The sequence below is a fragment of the Adiantum capillus-veneris genome, chromosome 27, assembly GCF_014529385.1.
Source record: "Adiantum capillus-veneris isolate H3 chromosome 27, ASM1452938v2, whole genome shotgun sequence".
NCBI classification, from domain to species: Eukaryota; Viridiplantae; Streptophyta; class Polypodiopsida; order Polypodiales; family Pteridaceae; genus Adiantum; species Adiantum capillus-veneris.
In genome coordinates this window covers 21,133,401-21,150,419 of record NC_140957.1, presented here as the reverse complement: position 1 = coordinate 21,150,419, position 17,019 = coordinate 21,133,401, and the positions used below count along the sequence as shown (strand labels likewise).

At 46.6% G+C, this 17,019-nt stretch overlaps 1 protein-coding gene across 2 annotated transcripts in view; it reads left to right on the top strand.

The window, feature by feature from the left end:
* LOC147421610 (intermediate cleaving peptidase 55, mitochondrial-like) overlaps positions 1-16,500 on the top strand; it is a 199,971-nt gene extending 183,471 nt beyond the window's left edge. Inside the window, exons 13-16 of one of the 2 annotated variants that reach the window (XM_086502601.1) lie at positions 2,495-2,555; positions 15,060-15,117; positions 15,211-15,283; positions 16,172-16,500. In XM_086502601.1, coding sequence (XP_086358727.1) covers positions 2,495-2,555; positions 15,060-15,117; positions 15,211-15,212 — 121 coding nt within the window. In that variant the 3' untranslated portion in view covers positions 15,213-15,283; positions 16,172-16,500. Of the gene's footprint in view, positions 1-2,494; positions 2,556-15,059; positions 15,118-15,210; positions 15,284-16,171 lie in introns of those variants that run through there. The other variant, XM_086502602.1, reaches the window with a different exon arrangement.
* Positions 16,501-17,019: the final 519 nt, after the last annotated feature.

Genomic DNA, 17,019 nt, shown 5'->3' with positions numbered 1-17,019 from the left:
AATGTGCCTACATCCTGCTGAGTCTGGGGATGTCACCGCAAACTTGGCCAGTGGCCACAAAGTCTGCAGCAAATCTGTAACTCCAAGTTCTCCCATGTGGTGAGAGAACTCGAGAACTTGTGTATGCAACCATCCCACCACTGAGTCGAGGGACCACTCTGTCTCGGTCCTACCGCAGAGAGGAAAGGAGAAACCAACTGCTGAGTCCAAGGCCTCTGTCCCCCTAGCGGCGAGGAACAGAGCGTGGACCCTAAAGCAGGCTTCCTCGAGGTCTGCTGCGGAATCGCCAAGAAAGCGAGTGAATCCGTAATCGAAGAAGTCCCAGCGGCGTCAGAGGTCAATGCTCGTCAGACCACGAGGGATAGCTGCAAGGGAAGATGTCTGAATCTGCAAAGGGGGCCGCAAGAAGGGCTGACCCTCTCTCGCTAGGCGACTCGTGGCAAAAGTGCTGCCAAGAGATCTCCTAGCCGCCGGCGAGGGGCCAGTCTCTTGAGTCGACTGTGGTACTGAAGCAGGAGGAGGGGGAGAAGGAGCTGGGGGGGGGGGGGGGGGGGGGGCGGAGGAGAAGAGAAGCGGGGCGAGACGACAGAGACAGGGGGGCGAGGTGGGGAGTGGGCGGGAGCAAAGGGCGGGGGAGGGGATGAGGAGGAAGAGGGGAAATCTGAAGGTGGAGGGGTTGGCGAGGGTGAAACGGAAGAGAAGGCTGGCGTAGGAGGCTCCTCTTGCTCAAGAGGACCAAAGCGGTTCCCCATGGGAACCCACTGCTGCTGAGTAGGCACCTGAGGGCCACTCTGAGTGCCAGGCTGTCGCTGTGGCCCCTGGCGTCGACGGCCACGGGCCTGCTGCCACCCCTCCTCCGCTGGAGCCCCAGGCTCGGAGGGTGGCTCAGAATCTGTGCGCTGTGTTGCTGGCTGAGGCTGCGGCCCAGCCTTGGCAGGCTGGGGCTGAGGCTGAGGTGCAGGTCGTGGTCTCCTCCGTGGACAGGCCTTCGCTAGGTGGCCCATCTGTCTGCAAATGAAGCACTGGTTCAGGAGACCCGAGTACTCCACACTCTGCCTAAACCAACCCCCACTCACCCGAGGCAAAAGGATGACCTTCGGGAGCGTGTGGGTATCTCTGACCAAAACTCGAACTGAAGGGATGCCGGCCGCCTTGGCAGCTACTGATGCTGCCGTACGAGGTGTCTCCAGAACAGTCCCGATGGCGGAGCCAATCCTGGAGAGCAGTGGAAGGTACTCCCTCTGTAAACCGGGAAAGCAGACTGAGATGGGGATGTCTGCCTCCTCTACGAGTACATCCGAAGTCGGGTCAAAACCGTGTCGCCACTGTCGAAAGTGGGCGCGTGATGCTCGGATAGCCAGTGGACTCATAGCTATGACCTTAGAGGCCATCTCGGAAGTCTCGAACTCGATCTGGTAGTACCCTCGTCCGAGGATCTGGACATTCAAAATCTTGCCCGCCTCTGCGAGAAGGTGGGCCTGGAGAAGGTCTCGCAGCTCTCCTCTGCTAGGACGGGTGCCGAGAACCTTGGAGATAACAGAAGTTGCCTGCAAGCGCTCTACCTCTGTGGCAAGGCTCGCTTGCTCTGTCGGCGAAAGAGCAAGTCGAATGGTGGGCTCAGCGGGGTCGGGCGAGGGGGCTTTAGGTGAGTCCCTGTGTGGCGGAGCTGGAGCCTCCATCTGTGTCTACTGCTGAGTCGAAGAAGCGGACGGAGAAGAACAATCTACAGCCGAGAACGCCGAACACATGTTCTAAAGAAAAGGTGTTGCAGAGCCGGGCGAGCACGGGTACAGCGGGAGGGCTAGGGGGGGAGGGCGCGAGGGCGAAGGGGGCAGGAGGTGGCGGGCTGGGCAGGGTGGCGCGAGGGCGAAGGGGGGGGGGGCAGCGCGGGGGTGGCTGAGGGCAGCGCGAGGGTTAGGAGGAGAAAAGGGGGGGGGGAGAGGGAGCGCAAGGGGGGGGGGGGGGGGGGGAGCGTGCAGCAGCAGCGGGCGTTTCGTTTGTAAACTTCAAGTACCATTGTCTTGATGCTACGAAAGTTCTTGTTTTGCATTCTTTGGTAAGCCAATATTGAGTAATGTATCGCTCGATGTTTGGCAAGCGCATGTTGCCTCCATGTTCTAATTGGCTCAGCTTCATATGTATTGACTTTGGTATGTTAGTGTATAGTCAGCCATGCTGCATGTTGCTCCCAGCGACCTTTTTAACAATGAGGCTTATAATTCAAGACAATAACAGTACCTTCGTCCATTATGCTTGAGAGTATCTCATATGCAAAAGCATATGATGCCACCAGGTTACACCTCCGCATTGCTGTATATTTGTAGAGGCTTTATTGTCATTGATCTAATATCTATAAATTTTGTTAAAAGAAAGGTGGGTAACAGATCACTATCATGAAGTAATTGGACCTCTTGGTGTGATTTGACTATTTGTTGCAGTAGACGTGTTACAAAGTTTTACTAACAATTTTTCTTGTTATTATGCTTGATTGTAGGTGTCGAGGGATTGGCATTCGAATAGAAGATGAAGTATTGATCACAGATTCTGGTCATGAGGTAAAGTTTTGAAGTGTTGTTGAATACATACGGAGCACATATTTTCTTTGTTGTAGGTACACTCACATTGCACGTCTTTATTTGTTGTCCTTACATCTTAGTCACAAGGGAACATGACATTTTGCAAAAAAGCAAAGGGAACTTCTCGGCCAAATTTATAGCCTATTTTGGAAATTTATGCCGTGTTGTGCTGCGTTTCTGTATTACGCTGTTTGGGCTGTTTAGGCTGCTGTGCTATTCTATTGCGCTGCTGTATTGCTATTGTGCTCTATATTGTTGCTGTGCACAGCATAGCATGTAGTCACTTCCTTGCAGCCCACAACTTCCACACCCAGTAAGCGATTGCACAAACATCTACGACTACATCCTACAGGTTTTGGCGCCATTTGTCCCTAGAGCAGCTTGGCGGTTGCACTTTGTTTGAAGCTGCTGGCTCTGTGCGTCACAAAAGGTTCTCTTAAAATAAAGAAACCATGTAGCTCAAACCATGCTGCCATCTGTGCATACCAACATGATGCATCTCCCTGCGCTGTCAAGTGTTGGGAAGACTCCAGGGCCAGCCGAGCATAGCGATTTTGTAGGACCTCCCATAAGTTGTGTATGAATGCTGCCGCTGATCTCATAAGATCCTCAACCACCAAAGGAGGAGCAGGCAGGTCGTGGGACGCGGTGGGGGGGGTGGGGGGGGGGGGGGGGGGGGATGAAATGTTATACTAACGTCTTCAGAAGGCCAAAATGACCTATGAGACCCATAAGTTGTGTATGAATGCTCCCGCTGATCTCATAAGATCCTCAACCACCAAAGGAGGGGCAAGCAGGTCGCGGGAGGGGGGGGGGGGGGATGAAATGTTATACTAACGTCTTCAGAAGGCCAAAATGACCTATGAGACCAATCTGTTACAAAATGGTGAATCTAATACCATGTCTGGGTACAAAAGAACTAGAACAAAGATACTACTACTAGAATCCATCCTCATCTGCACTCTGGATGTCAAGAGAGTATGGCTCGAATCCTTTGCTGTAGTCTCCGTCGATGCTGTGTAGCCCCTCTCCTCAATCGTGGCCGTGTGGATCTCCGTAGCTCCAGTGCTCGGTCGATGAGAGTGCCGGTAGTGGTCAAATGAGTGTGGGCCGAGCTCTGCAGTGATGGCTGCTCCTCTGACTGTCCCATATCTAGTGGGAAAAAATCTGCAATTTGTCTCTGGGATTGTCTCTCTCTATGGTCAGGAGATTGTAGAGTATACAAATGCATACACTTACCTTGGGGTTGTCTTCACTAGGCCGAGGTTTTCTTTGGGGAGAGCAGCAGAGACTAGATTGACTAGAGCTTTTGCAGCCTTGGGAGGCTTGGAGAGGAGGTGTTCGCAGGTTCAGTTTGAGGAACCTCGGACAAATGTATGGCTCTTTGATACTTTAGTAGCCTCAGCTATGTTGTATGGGGTGCAGATATGGAGACCTTTGTAGGCCAGGATGGTTGGAGACGTATGGAGAGGCCCTTGGTATATATGATCTCTTGAGTAATCAGAGCCAAGGCCTCCGCACCCCTCATTCGAGCAGAGCTAGCTTCTCCTCCTATGGAGATTGAGGCGCTTACCAGATCAGTCTCCTTTGTGCACAGCTTGTGGGATACTAATAGAGACACATATGCTAGAGTGGCTCTTGAGTCTTCCAGATAGTAAGCTCTTCAGGGGGACACTTCATGCTGGTATGCACAGATGACATCATGGTTTCGAATGCATGGCTTCACCATGGACATGCTGCCCCCTTTCCAATACTCTCTTCAAGCACCCTGGATGTCTCTTAGACGGGTGGAGATTACTAGACTCATTCCTCAGGACCTGATTTAGCTGGATACCAGGAAGACATGGATAGAGCCGCCATAGGAGTTGGGCACGAAGATGGATTTCTATAGAGAGCATCTTCTCCACCTCACAAGAGATGGGTTTGTGATTCGACCCTGCTACATGGACACACAGATGTCTCATGGTTTGGGGTGTGCCAATGGTCAGATACGCACATCCTCACATCAACTGGAGATTAAGACAAGTAGATTCAAAGGGATACCAGCAGACAGCAGGATATGCCGCTCGGACAGCAGGATATGCTGCTTATGCCAGCTAGAGCCAGAGACACAGCTACATTACATATGTCATTGCTCAGTGTACTATGAGATACGGGGCCGTTTCCACTGCTTATTCAGAGAGGGTTTCGGTCCTTTCTCTAGGGTCATGAGTTACGAGGATCAGAGATGTCTTGGGCTATATGTACTTGAGTTACACAGATATAGAGACACTTTACTGGGGAGGCTCTATAGAAACCCGTCTCCTATGGCGGCTCTATCCATGTCCTCCTGGTATCCAGCTGGATCAAGTCTGACGAATGAGTCTAGTAATCTCCACCCATGTAAGAAACATCGAGGGTGCCTGAAGAGAGTACTGGAAGGGGGCAGCATGTCCATGGTGAAGCCATGCGTCTGAAACCATGATGTCATCTGTGCATACCAACATGAAGAGTCCCCCTGAAGAGCTAATTGTCTGGAAGACTCAAGGGCCAATCTAGCATATCTGTCTCTAGTAGTATCCCACAAGCTGTGCACAAAGGAGATTAATCTGGTAAGCGCCTCAATCTCCATAGGAGGGGCATCTAGCTCTGCTTGAATGATAGCGTGAAGTGCGGAGGCCTTGGCTCTGATCAGTCAAGAGATCATAGATACCAAGGTCCTCTCCATACGTCTCCAACCATCTTGGCCTATAGAAGGTCCCCAGATCTGCACCCCATACAATATAGCTGAGACTACTAAAGTATCAAAGAGCCATAACTTTGTCCGAAGTTTCTGGAACGGAAACCTGCGAAGACATCCTCTCCAAGCCTCCCAAGGCCGCAAAAAGCTCTAGTCAGTCTAGTCTAGTAACTGGGATGCTGGTTGGGCGCATGGTGGGCATCTCCCCTTCACGCGGCACAATTTGAGAGTGGCTTCAGTCTGCACTCGATGGCTTTGAGGGCAAGATCTTTGAGCTTATCATGCTGGGCCTTGGCATCTTTTAGGTTCAGCTTTTAGGTGATCGTTGTGCCAAGTCTCTCTACAGTCGCTCTCCTATGGTCGTTTGGACTCGATTGTTGGTTCTAGAGCGTCCGCCACCGGACTTAACGTTCAGGAGTTGGATCGCTTGCAACGAATCCCTTTTTTCTGGTCACTCTCGAGTCTCCTTTCTATCGCTCCCGGTTCATCTTTCCAAATTTGACCCTCCAATCCGCCCATGTGTGGCCGCCCTTGAGAATACAAGTTTGCCTTTGAAAGCGGCCACCTGTCAGTACTTCAGAACCCGAGTCTTTGAGGCAGTGTTTTCGGGTTTGTCCGTTTGTGCAGCCATTTGGATGGCAGTTTGTTGCTTGTTTATTAGAGTGGGCATGCATGATGGGTTCGTGATGTGGGGGGGCAGTTGCATGGCTTTTGCAATTGCCGAGGTCACACACCTTTTTTTTAGGGCTTGTCGACATATCCGATCTTCATGCCTACTTCCTTAGGATATAGGTCGTTCGTTCTACAGATCGCTGATGCAGTTCACGAGTTGGATTTCTGTGAGCGGGACACAATTTCAAACAATATGTAGCGTCACGCTTTGGACCATGTGGAAGGCTGGATGTGCCCATATTCTAGGCTCACAACCTTCCCCTATGTCCACCATTTTGATAGCCATTTGGATTAAGCTTCTGCATATCCTTCATAGTCAATAGGATTCTTGGGGATCCCTTGGTACCACAAGAAAGGCGTTGTGACAAACTATCGGGCAAGAAAGTACTTGATGTAAAATAAAAGGATGAGCGTGCTCCACTTGTATTGGCTCAGCCATTTCAAAATTAATAAAATCCAGTCTCTTTGTTTACCCTATCTATTTAAATGACCTCAATGAAATAAGATGTCAAATATGTATGACTTAGAGAAAGAACGACAAGAATTTTTGCAAGCTCAAACCGACTGTTTCTTGGAGGATTTGCCTAGAGAGCTACCTCCTGAGCGACCTGAAGATCATACGATTGGTTCGATTCCTAGTAGCACGCCACTGAACCGGCCACCTTACAGAGTGATCAGAGTCTAGCATGAGAAAACTATGAACCAAGTGAAAGAATTTCTTGAAAAGGGTCTAGTCTAGCCCAACACATCCTCTTATTGTTCACCAATGCTTCTATTGTTAAAGAAAGTTGGATCTTGGAGAATGTGCATCGACTACAAGGCTCTCAACAAAATTACCATCAAGAATAGGTTTCCAACACCCAGGATCGATGATATACTTGACAGGCTATAAGATTCTATGTTTGACAAGTGAATATCATCAGATCAGGATCGCTCTTGGAGATGTATGCAAGATTGCCTTGAGGACATCTTTTGGATTGGTTTGGTGATGTCTTTTGGTCTCACAAATGCTCCTGGAACGTTCAAGAGGATGATGGACATGATTTTGAGAGAATACAGGTCATTTGTGGGCACCTTTTCTGACGACATCATCGTGTTCTTTAAGAGTAAAGTGAAACATAGACACCTTTTCTTATTGGTTTTTCAGGCACCACAGCAGGATAGATTGGTGGTCAACAGGAAAAAGAGCAAGTTTTTCTTACCGAAAATAGACTTTTTGGGACACATCATCCCGGCAAAGCGTGGTAAGATGGACCCCCGACCGAGAAAGAAACGATCAAGGATTGGCTAGATTTGAAGAATGTACATGAAATTCGAAGGTTTTTGGGCTTATGCTCAAACTACATGCAGTTCACGAGAAAGTTTGCAGAGATTGCTTCTCCATTGGGCATATCGACTCAAAAAGGGGTTTCCTTTGCTTAGGGACCTTAAAAAATTGCGGCGTTCAAGACTCTTAAGAAAAAGTTGACAACTAGTCTTGTATTGATTTTACCAGATTTGTATAAACAATTTGAGGTTTACTGTGATGCGTGTGGACGCAGTCTAGGGGTGGCCTTAATGTAGGAAGACCACATTGTAGCCTATGAGAGTAGAATGTTTTCTAGACCGGAGCAGGTTGCATAGATCTATGAGAGGAGTTGTTAAGTGTAATACATGCTCTAACTCATTGGAGACATTTCCTGCTGGAAGCAGATTTTACAGTGTTTATAGATCATGAGAGTCTCAATACTTCTTGTCCTAGAAACAGCTTTTGGATAAGCAAATGAGATGGCTAAACATTTTGCCGCATCTCCACTTCCAAATTGTTCATGTTACGAGAAAGAAGAACTCAATGGCACACATGCTATCTCGAATGCCACATGTATCGACCATCTCGGGGATACGTCATGAGAATTTTGAAGATATGATGGATCAGAACGCTACAGATCCAAATTTGGCAAACATCTTTGATCGGTTACAGACTGGGGCGACAATTGCAGGCAATGCTCTAAAGGAAGGTTATTTAATGTGAAAGACCATGCTGTGTTATACACAGGGGTTGAGGAACAAGGTCTTCGAAGAGTGCCATAATCTACCATTTGTTGGGCATATAGGCATCGAGAGTACCTTGAAAGGTGTGGAAAATTATTTATGCTTAGTGCCTAAGGATGTGGATGAGTTTGTACGCACTTGTTTGGTGTGTCAGAAGGTCAAGTTTGACAAACACAAGGCAGCAGGTCTACTATAGCCTTTATCTATTCCTAACCGACAATGGACTCCTCTTTGATTTTCCAAAGACTAAGAGTAGGCATGATGGCATTTTGAGAATCATTGACCAATTCAACAAACAGGCGCACTTCATTCTATTAAAGAAGATAGTGAAAGATGATCATTTGGACAAGCTGTTTGTCTCACAGATTTTTAGATTACATGATATGCCTGAATCCATTGTGTCAGATAGTGATCCCCGATTTACCAGTTTGTTTTGGAGAGCATAATGGGATAATATAGGCACACGGTTTAAATTTTCGTCCTTATTTCATCCACAGACAGATGGGCAATCGGAGATAGCTAACTCAGGTCTTTTAGACTTGCCAATGTCATATATCTCTGATCAAAAGATTGAGTGGGAAAAGTTTTCTCCCTTGGTGGAACTTGCTTACAACAACACAACTCATACATCCACGGTAAGGAGTTGTTTGAGATTGTCAAGGGTGTCAGAAAGGGCCCAGTGATTCTGAGCACTAAGGATAAGATCTTTGAAGTTTCCAATACTCTCACAATTAGAGGCCACATTGGGTTGAGTTTTCATTTGTCTTGCTCTGTTCGACAAGGGTTTTCCTTGGCACCTTTCTTGTCTTTGTTTTTCGTTGAGGCCATGTCGTTCTTTCTACGAGGTAGGACTCCTCATTTGCGGGGTCTTCCTATGCCATTGGGTGGCTCACCAAATTTGTTGGATCAAGAGTATGCAAAGGACACTTGTTCCTTGCACGTTATGACACACACTTTGGATAGTTTACAAGATGCTCTAGCTACCTTTTGCTTGGCCAGTGGTGCATGACCCAAGTCTGTTGTTTCTTGTAGGAGTTGATGGGGACTGTCAATGGGGTGTGATACTTGTGTTTTCGTGTTGGCATTGATGTGTCTTACAAGCAGCAATTTGAGCGTTTTATAGTCTATCGGGAGGAAGCTTTGCCATTGGTCTTCGTTGCATTTGTCTTTGGCTAGCAGAGCCCTTGTGATGAATTACAACGGCTTGGTTACTACATGTTGCATGACTCTTCGCCCTAAAGTCATGACACGTATGTGATGCTTAGTGCACAACTTGAGTGGTTCAAGTGGGTCTAACGATGCATGGCCACGAGTTCATTGGGACAATTATCTTGCCTAGAGTGGAGGATTATTGATCCAGAGATGCAGAGCAAGGCATTGCTTGCAAAGCTCATAGTACACGGACAAGCCTTCTGTAGAAGCTATTGGGGCACCTCTTTGCTTTTTTGAGTACACTATATCCCTTGGGAGGAGGATCATCTTGAGGACATGATGTCAAGCTCACCATCCACATCAGTCAAAGGTATAGCGAGATCACAGCATCTCTCCAATCTTTCAGCTATAGTTTTGGTCATGCAATTAGAGAATTGCAATCAATAGCTGGATATGCTATTTCATGTGGATGATTTCTTGCAAGATTGCCTATTGGCACTTGGGGTGAGATTAGTGATCATGCTTCCATATTGCCCTCAATGCTCTCCGTGATTGCTTTTGTAAGCTCTTCTTTGATGGTTTTTTTTGTTCGCCTCTATAATCTCCCCTTCTTCACATGACGTGCGGTTTCAAAGGGAGGTGATCTCCGCCTTGAGTACGTGGATCTCTCCCTTTATTGTGTCTCTCTCCTTATTCCATTTCTCTCTATCTTTCTTCATCCACTCTTTGATCTCTCTCTTTATTGTGTCCCTCTCTATCTTTCTTCATCCACTCTTTGAGCATGGTCCCTTTCTCCTTCCTCCTTTCTTTCATCTCCGTCTCGAATGCGGAGAGGTGCTTGTTGGTGGTTGCAAATGTGTTCATTTTGCTTTCCATAGGAAAGCCACTTTGCTTGTCATGGAGGCCATGGAGCGAGAGGAAGACTTTCGAAATAGCTAGAGGCACTCAAAGAGACACAACGAGGCTTAAAGGGGGGGAGCCTCCATGGTGGTTGTGTGTGTTGAGAGAGAGAGAGAGAGAGAGAGAGAGAGAGAGAGAGAGAGAGAGAGAGAGAGAGAGAGAGAGAGAAAAGAAATGAAATGTTGTATTGAACGGCTTAAAAAGGCCAAAATGACCTATGAGACCAAACTGATACAATCCTTGTGGATCTAATCCATGCCTGGTTACAAAACTAAAATAAAATAAAGTGAAAGACTAAACTAAAATATTAAAAGCGTCAGACTGAAATCATCATCATCATCATCCATGCACGAGGATGCCCGACATCGGGCGTTGTTCGAGAAAGTATTGCTTCGGTCGCTGAAGAGCTTCGTCAATGGCCACGTCTGTAAATAGTCATATTGGGCATCTCCCATGTCGTGCTAGAATAGTGCTGATTCTTTGATGGAGCTTGCGTGGATGTCGTGTTCGCCCCCGTAGACGTGGGCGTCTAGCTCTTTAGAGCTCAGTTGCTCTGTTCACTAATATACCTCTGGTAGAAGTGGGCTCTGAAGTCTGCTGTGCAGTATGCTCATCTGGCTGCTGAGTCCTTGCTCTAAAGAAGTCAGTGATCTCCCTGTGTGAATATCTCCCATTGCCTCATCTCCTCAAGAGACTCTCCTCGTGTCTGTGCAGCTCTAGCAAAAACAATCCAAGGTATCTCTGATCCTGATATCTCACGACTCTAACCAATGGTCCAAAGCTCTTTCTGAATAGACAGTGAAAACGGCCTTGTATCTCATAGTATACCGGACAATGACAAATGTGATGTAACTTTGTCTCTGGCTATCGTGGCTTCTGCTTGTACTCTCCGAAATCTGCCAGTCTCAATCTCTAATTGATGCGATGATGTGCGCATCTGACGTATCCCATAGGATAAATGAGTGTCCCTATAGGTTGGCCTGATTATATATCCATCCTCTGTTGGTTGGAGAAGATGCTTTCTATAGAAAGCCATCTTCGTGGCCAACTCTTGTACCGGCTGTATCCATGTGCTTCTGGTATCTAGTTGAATCAAATCCTGACGTATAAGTCTAGTGATCTCTGTCCGTGTGAGAGAAAGGGACGGTGCATCCAAGGAGTACTTGAATGGAGGCAGTCTATCCATGCTGAAGCCATGTGGCTGAAACCATGATGTCATCTACCCATACCAACATGATGTGTCGCCTTGTAGCGCTAGCTGTCGCGATGACTCAAGGGCTAGCCTAGCATGTCTGTCTCTAGCGAGGTCCCATAAAAAATGCATGAAGGAAATTGATCTTGTAAGGGCCTCAACTTCGAGAGGGGGGGCAGCTAGCTCAGCTTGAATAATCTCATGTGGCACTGAGGCCTTAGTCCGAGAGATCATAGAGACTAGAGGCCTCTCCATACATCTGCATCCATCAGTGCTAGCAGATTTGCCCCAGTGGTCCACTGAGGGCCCCCAAATCTGAACCCCATAGAGCATAGTTGAGGCCACTAGAGTGTCAAAAAGCCACAACTTTGTTCAAGGTTCATGAAACTGAACCTGCGAACACTTAATTCTCCAATCCTCCCAAGGCTGCATAAGCTCTCGTCAATCTAATCTCTGCTGCTCTCCTCAATGAAAACGCTGGTCCACTGAAGACTACCCCAAGATAGGTGTATGCATTTGTATACTCCACTATCTCCTGGCCATATGTAAAAGTGGGTGCTGAACTCCTGACCCTCTGTGGTGTGGTGTTGAACACCATAACCTTGGATTTCGCTAGGTTAATAGACAATCCACTATCGTGGGCAAATGTGGACAAAGCATCTAAATGACGCTACATCCCTTCAGGGGAGTCGGATATCAACACAATATCATCAGCATATACCAATAGTGGGATCCATGTCCCTGCCAACTGTGCTCCTCTATCACCATCCCTCTCAATGTAGTCAACAACCTCATTCACATACATGCCAAATAGTGTAGGAGATTGCGGGCAACCCTGTTTCACCCCAATAGAGGAGTGAACCAAATCCCTCTTTGGAGTGCGTGCATGCCCCACTGCTGACTTGTATAGAGCCATGATTCCCCATATCAACTCTTTGGGTACCCTCATCTCCTGCAGTCTACGCATCAATCTACCTCTAAGCATTGTATCGAAGGCTTTACAGAAGTCCACAAAGCGACAATAGAGCCATCTCCCACGTGATCTCCCCTCCTCAATAATGGTTCTAAGTGTCAGAATATGATCAGGAGTAGAGAAACCTCTTGTGAAACCCGCTTGTCCAACTGCATGTACACCCCCTCTCTCTGCCCATCTACTCAATTGCTGCTCAAGGATGGATGTATACAAACGTTCCACCAATCATGATAGTGCGGTAGTTCCCAGTCTCCATAGGGTCCTTTCACTTGAAGGTAGGTACGATCGTGGACAAACTCCAAGTATCAGGTAGGCCCTCGCACATGGGATGGTTGAACATCACTGTTAGAAGCTTTGCAAGCAAATCTCTAGCATGTATAAAATGCTCTGCAACCAGGCCATCGTGATCATATGCTCTCCTAATCTTCATCGTGTCAATGGCTTTCTTTACCATCTCGGCGGTAAAGAAAGAACATGTGTGGGGGCATGGCTCTGGCGGATGTGGACGAGGTGGCTCCCCCGAGACTATCTAGAGAGATGATGCATACTGACCCCATACCTCCGTAGAAGTGATGATCGGTGGGGGGGATTGCTCATGGACGAGTTGCCATGCCTCGCTTGAATCTTGGCTCAAAATCAAATGATATAATTTCTGCTCTAGCCGAGCTAGAAACTCCCTCTTCTTCCGTCGTACCAAATGCCGAGAAGCAATCCGCGACTGCTTGTGAGTAATGACTCCTAGAAGTACCTCCCTTTGAAGTCGGGCTCTGGCTCTCTGCACTCCTCATCATACCAGCTATTTTGGGGTGTGCTCCCAGAACATCATGGCTGCGCAAGCTCAATGTGTGGGTATGCTTATGTTGCTGCATCTTGTAGTGTGTCTGTCAATATATAAGTGAGCTCCCCTAAAGGTCTCCCCGGATCCTTTGTGCATAAGCATCTGTAAATACCATCTATGTAGACAGAATCAGTCTTTGAAGTAAAAGTGTATCGGGTGTGCGTAGGTGTTTGTGCCAGTCGAGCTGTGCTGAATTGGAATGAGACGGTAAACGTGAGGAGAGCATGATCTACTGCTACCCCAATAGGCCTAAGCTCGACTTTAAAGTCCTGAATTGAGAGTATAAAACTGGGCTGAGCCAAAACATAATCCACTGTGCTGGCCCCATGTCTATGAGGAAAACAAGTGAACCCACTTGACGCTGGAAGTCTTTGGAGGCCATTCAAATGGCCAGTCCATGTGCAATCCCCAAATTTGTCAAATTTTTCCCATATCCAATGTGCTCTTCGTCTTGCGAGTCACTTTAGGTAATGTGCCGCCAAGAGTGTGTTGCATTTCCGAGCAAAAAATAATGTTTCTTTCCTCAAAGCTATCCTCAAATGTGCCTATATCTAGCTTCATTGATCCGTTACAATTCCATGCTGCCAATTTAAGGTTGGTCCCATAGGTCTCACACCGTCATGTGCGTTTTTCCAACACCACTACTTGCCCTCCCCTGCAGAAAGCAAGTTTCCCTTTCTACCGCGTCGCCTTGATCTGCAACATCAACTCTTGCATGTGCTACATGTGTTAAGAGTGAGGTCATCACCCAAAAATATCCGAGTTTGCTGGAGTGTTGGTCTCTTCTTCAGGAATTCCTTCCCAGCTTCCAGTGTGAAATGTGAAATGAAATGTTATATTAAACGTCTTCAAAAGGCTAAAATGACCTACGAGACCAAACCGGTGTGTGTGTGTGTGTGTGTGTTGTGTGTGTGTGTGTGTGTGTGTGTGTGTGTGAGAGAGAGAGAGAGAGAGAGAGAGAGAGAGAGAGAGAGAGAGAAATGAAATGAAATGATATATTAACATCTACAAAAGGCCAAAATGACCTATGAGACCAACTGATTACAATGATGAGTCTAGTACCAAGTCTGGGTACAAACAAAGAAAACCACAAACTAAACACTGAGATAGGAGTGCTACCGACTCCTATGGGTGGCTGGTAGGCTGAGCAATGGTATCATGCCACAAAGGTACAAAGTGGGGATAAGTGTCACCATGATACAATATAGCAGTAGCATGAACCCTATCCTGATCGACACTCTGGGTGCCGTGCTAGAATCCTTTGCCGCAATCTCCGCCGGTGCTGCGTGGCTCCCCTCCTCAATCGCGGTCGTCTCGATCTCCCCAACTCTATAGCTCGGTCAATGAGAGTACTGCTGGTGTGTGTATGGGTGGGAACCGAGCTCTGTGATGGTGGTGTCCCCTCTGCCTCTGTGGTACTCAGACTGAAGAAATCTGAGATGCGTCTATGGGGCTGTCTCTGTCTATGCCCTCTCAATACAGAGTCTCTATGTCTCTATATCTCAAGTAGAAATAATCCGAGACATCTCTGATCCTGATATCTCATGACTCTATCTAACGAGTCAAAACCATCTCTGAATAAACAATGAAAGCGTCCCCGTATCATAGTAGACTGTGCAGTGACATATGTTTGTCTCTGGCTCTGCATGGCATAACTGACATATCCTACTGTCTGCTAGTATGCCTCTGAATCTACCTGTCTCAATCCCAAGCTAGTGTGAAGATGTGCGAATCTGGCCTATGGCACATTGTAACCCATGAGATAGATGTGTGTCCATGTAGCTGGGCCGTGTGACAAATCCGTTTGTCGTGAGTTGGAGAAGATGCTCTCTATAGAAAGCCCTCTTCGTACCCAACTCCCGTGAAGGCTCTATCCATGTCCTCCTGCTATCAATCTGGATAAGATCCTGCCGAATGAGTCATCCGTGTAAGAGCCAAGGATGGTGCATGAGAGAGAGAGAGAGAGAGAGAGAGAGAGAGAGAGAGAGAGAGAGATCTTCTTGCAGGTCCTTACGGCTTCAATTCCTAAGGAACTAGGTGAAATCGAACGGTGGTTGCAATGCTGTAAACTCCTTTCCTTCAGGCTAAGATGAAGTGATTATGATTTTTTAAAGGGCATAAACAAATATGGCTTAATGCTTTTACTTGGATGTGCAGGAGTAAGCTTAATTTTCAAGGATAAACTTCGGGTATCAAGGGTTGAATTCATGATCGTTAGCTTTGTTTTAAGGTACTTGACACCTATGTGTGTGTGTGTGTGTGTGTGTGTGAGAGAGAGAGAGAGAGAGAGAGAGAGAGAGAGAGAGAGAGAGAGAGAAATGAAATGAAATGAAATGAAATGATATATTAACGTCTTCAAAAGGCCAAAATGACCTATGAGACCAAGCTGTTACAACATAGTGAATCTGATACCATGTCCGGAATAAAAAAAGAACTGAAACAAAAATACAACTACTACAAACTGGGGCTCTATGGATGTGCCAGCTAATACAAAAGGTGCCCAGTACACTGTGTAGTACAATGAGAGAGGGGGGGGGGGAGAGAGATATGGTAGAGATCCATCCTCATCCGCACTCTGGACGTCGAGAAAGTATGGCTCGAATCCTCTGCTGTAATGTCCGTCGATACTCTGTAGCTCCTCTCCTCAATCGCGGTCATCTAGATCTCCCTAGCTCCAATGCTCAATCTATGAGAATGCCAGTAGTGGTAGTATGAGTGCGGGCAGAGCTCTGCAATGGTGGCTGCTCTTATGGTTGCTCCTCTCGGTGTCCAATATCTAGTGTAATGAAATCTGTAATCTGTCTTTGGGACTGTCTCTCTCTAGCTCTCCTCAGTAAAGTGTCTCTATGCCTGTGGAACTCAAGTAGATACAATCCAAGACATCTCTGATCCTCATAACTCATGACCCTAGACAGAGGCCCAAAACCTTCTCTCAATAGACAATGGAAACGGCCTCATATCTCATAGTACACTGTGCGTGCGCGCGCGCGTGTGTGTGAGAGAATTTACAAAAAAAAAAAAATTGTGTGTGTGTGTGTGTGTGAGAGAGAGAGAGAGAGAGAGAGAGAGAGAGAGAGAGAGAATGAGAGAAAATTTGGATTGGATTTGCTTGTAACAGCTTTTGAAGGCCATGGAACAAGCCATCTTTTCAAATTGCCCAGCTTCTTCAAAAGCATAGGATTTCTACAGCCTCAACATCGGGCAAATTATAAAAGAATAATCCAAAAAGTTACTTGCAGGCTTTGCCTGTTTCGAATCTGGGGAAACTGATATTTGTCAAAAGCCTCCAAACCTCAATGTAAATTCTTTAGAAAATCCCTGAGGGACAGTTTATCCAGGTACTTATATGTACATTATAAATTTATTTTTGTAATTCTGTCACAAGAGCCCGAATTTTGTGGACCGTTGACTGTAAGAAATGCTAATGACTAAAGGGCTTTTAACTTCTATACCGAGTCTTAATGTTTCATGGTGATGAACTCATTACATGTTTTTATTGGGAGGTAAAATTTAAGTCTGAAAGATGCTGTTGGGTATTGGATCTGTTTCTTTATGCATTGACACATCCACCTTGACCACTAAGTTATGATCAATTTGGCTAATTTGAACCTTTTAATTGTCAAGCTTACCAAGATATATGACAAGATGAGCAAACAAAATATGGCCTAAATAAGGCTATCGAGAGGAATTTAATAATGAGAGTTTTTTGTGTTAGAATTTCGTGTTTCTTGTTTGCTACAACTGTGCGGTCATATTTTTATTTGGAATGCGTTTCAGTTTTGGAGTTAGAGTGCATTTGCTTAAAGAATATGAAGGTTTGAGTTTCTATAGATCTACATTTAGGTGGTGTAAATTTTTTTGTGTTGGTTAGAGTGTTCATTGATATTGTTTAGTATTGTGAACATGTGTATGTACACATGTTGTGATTACATGTGGTAGCTAATTATTAGCAAGCTTCTCGAAGAA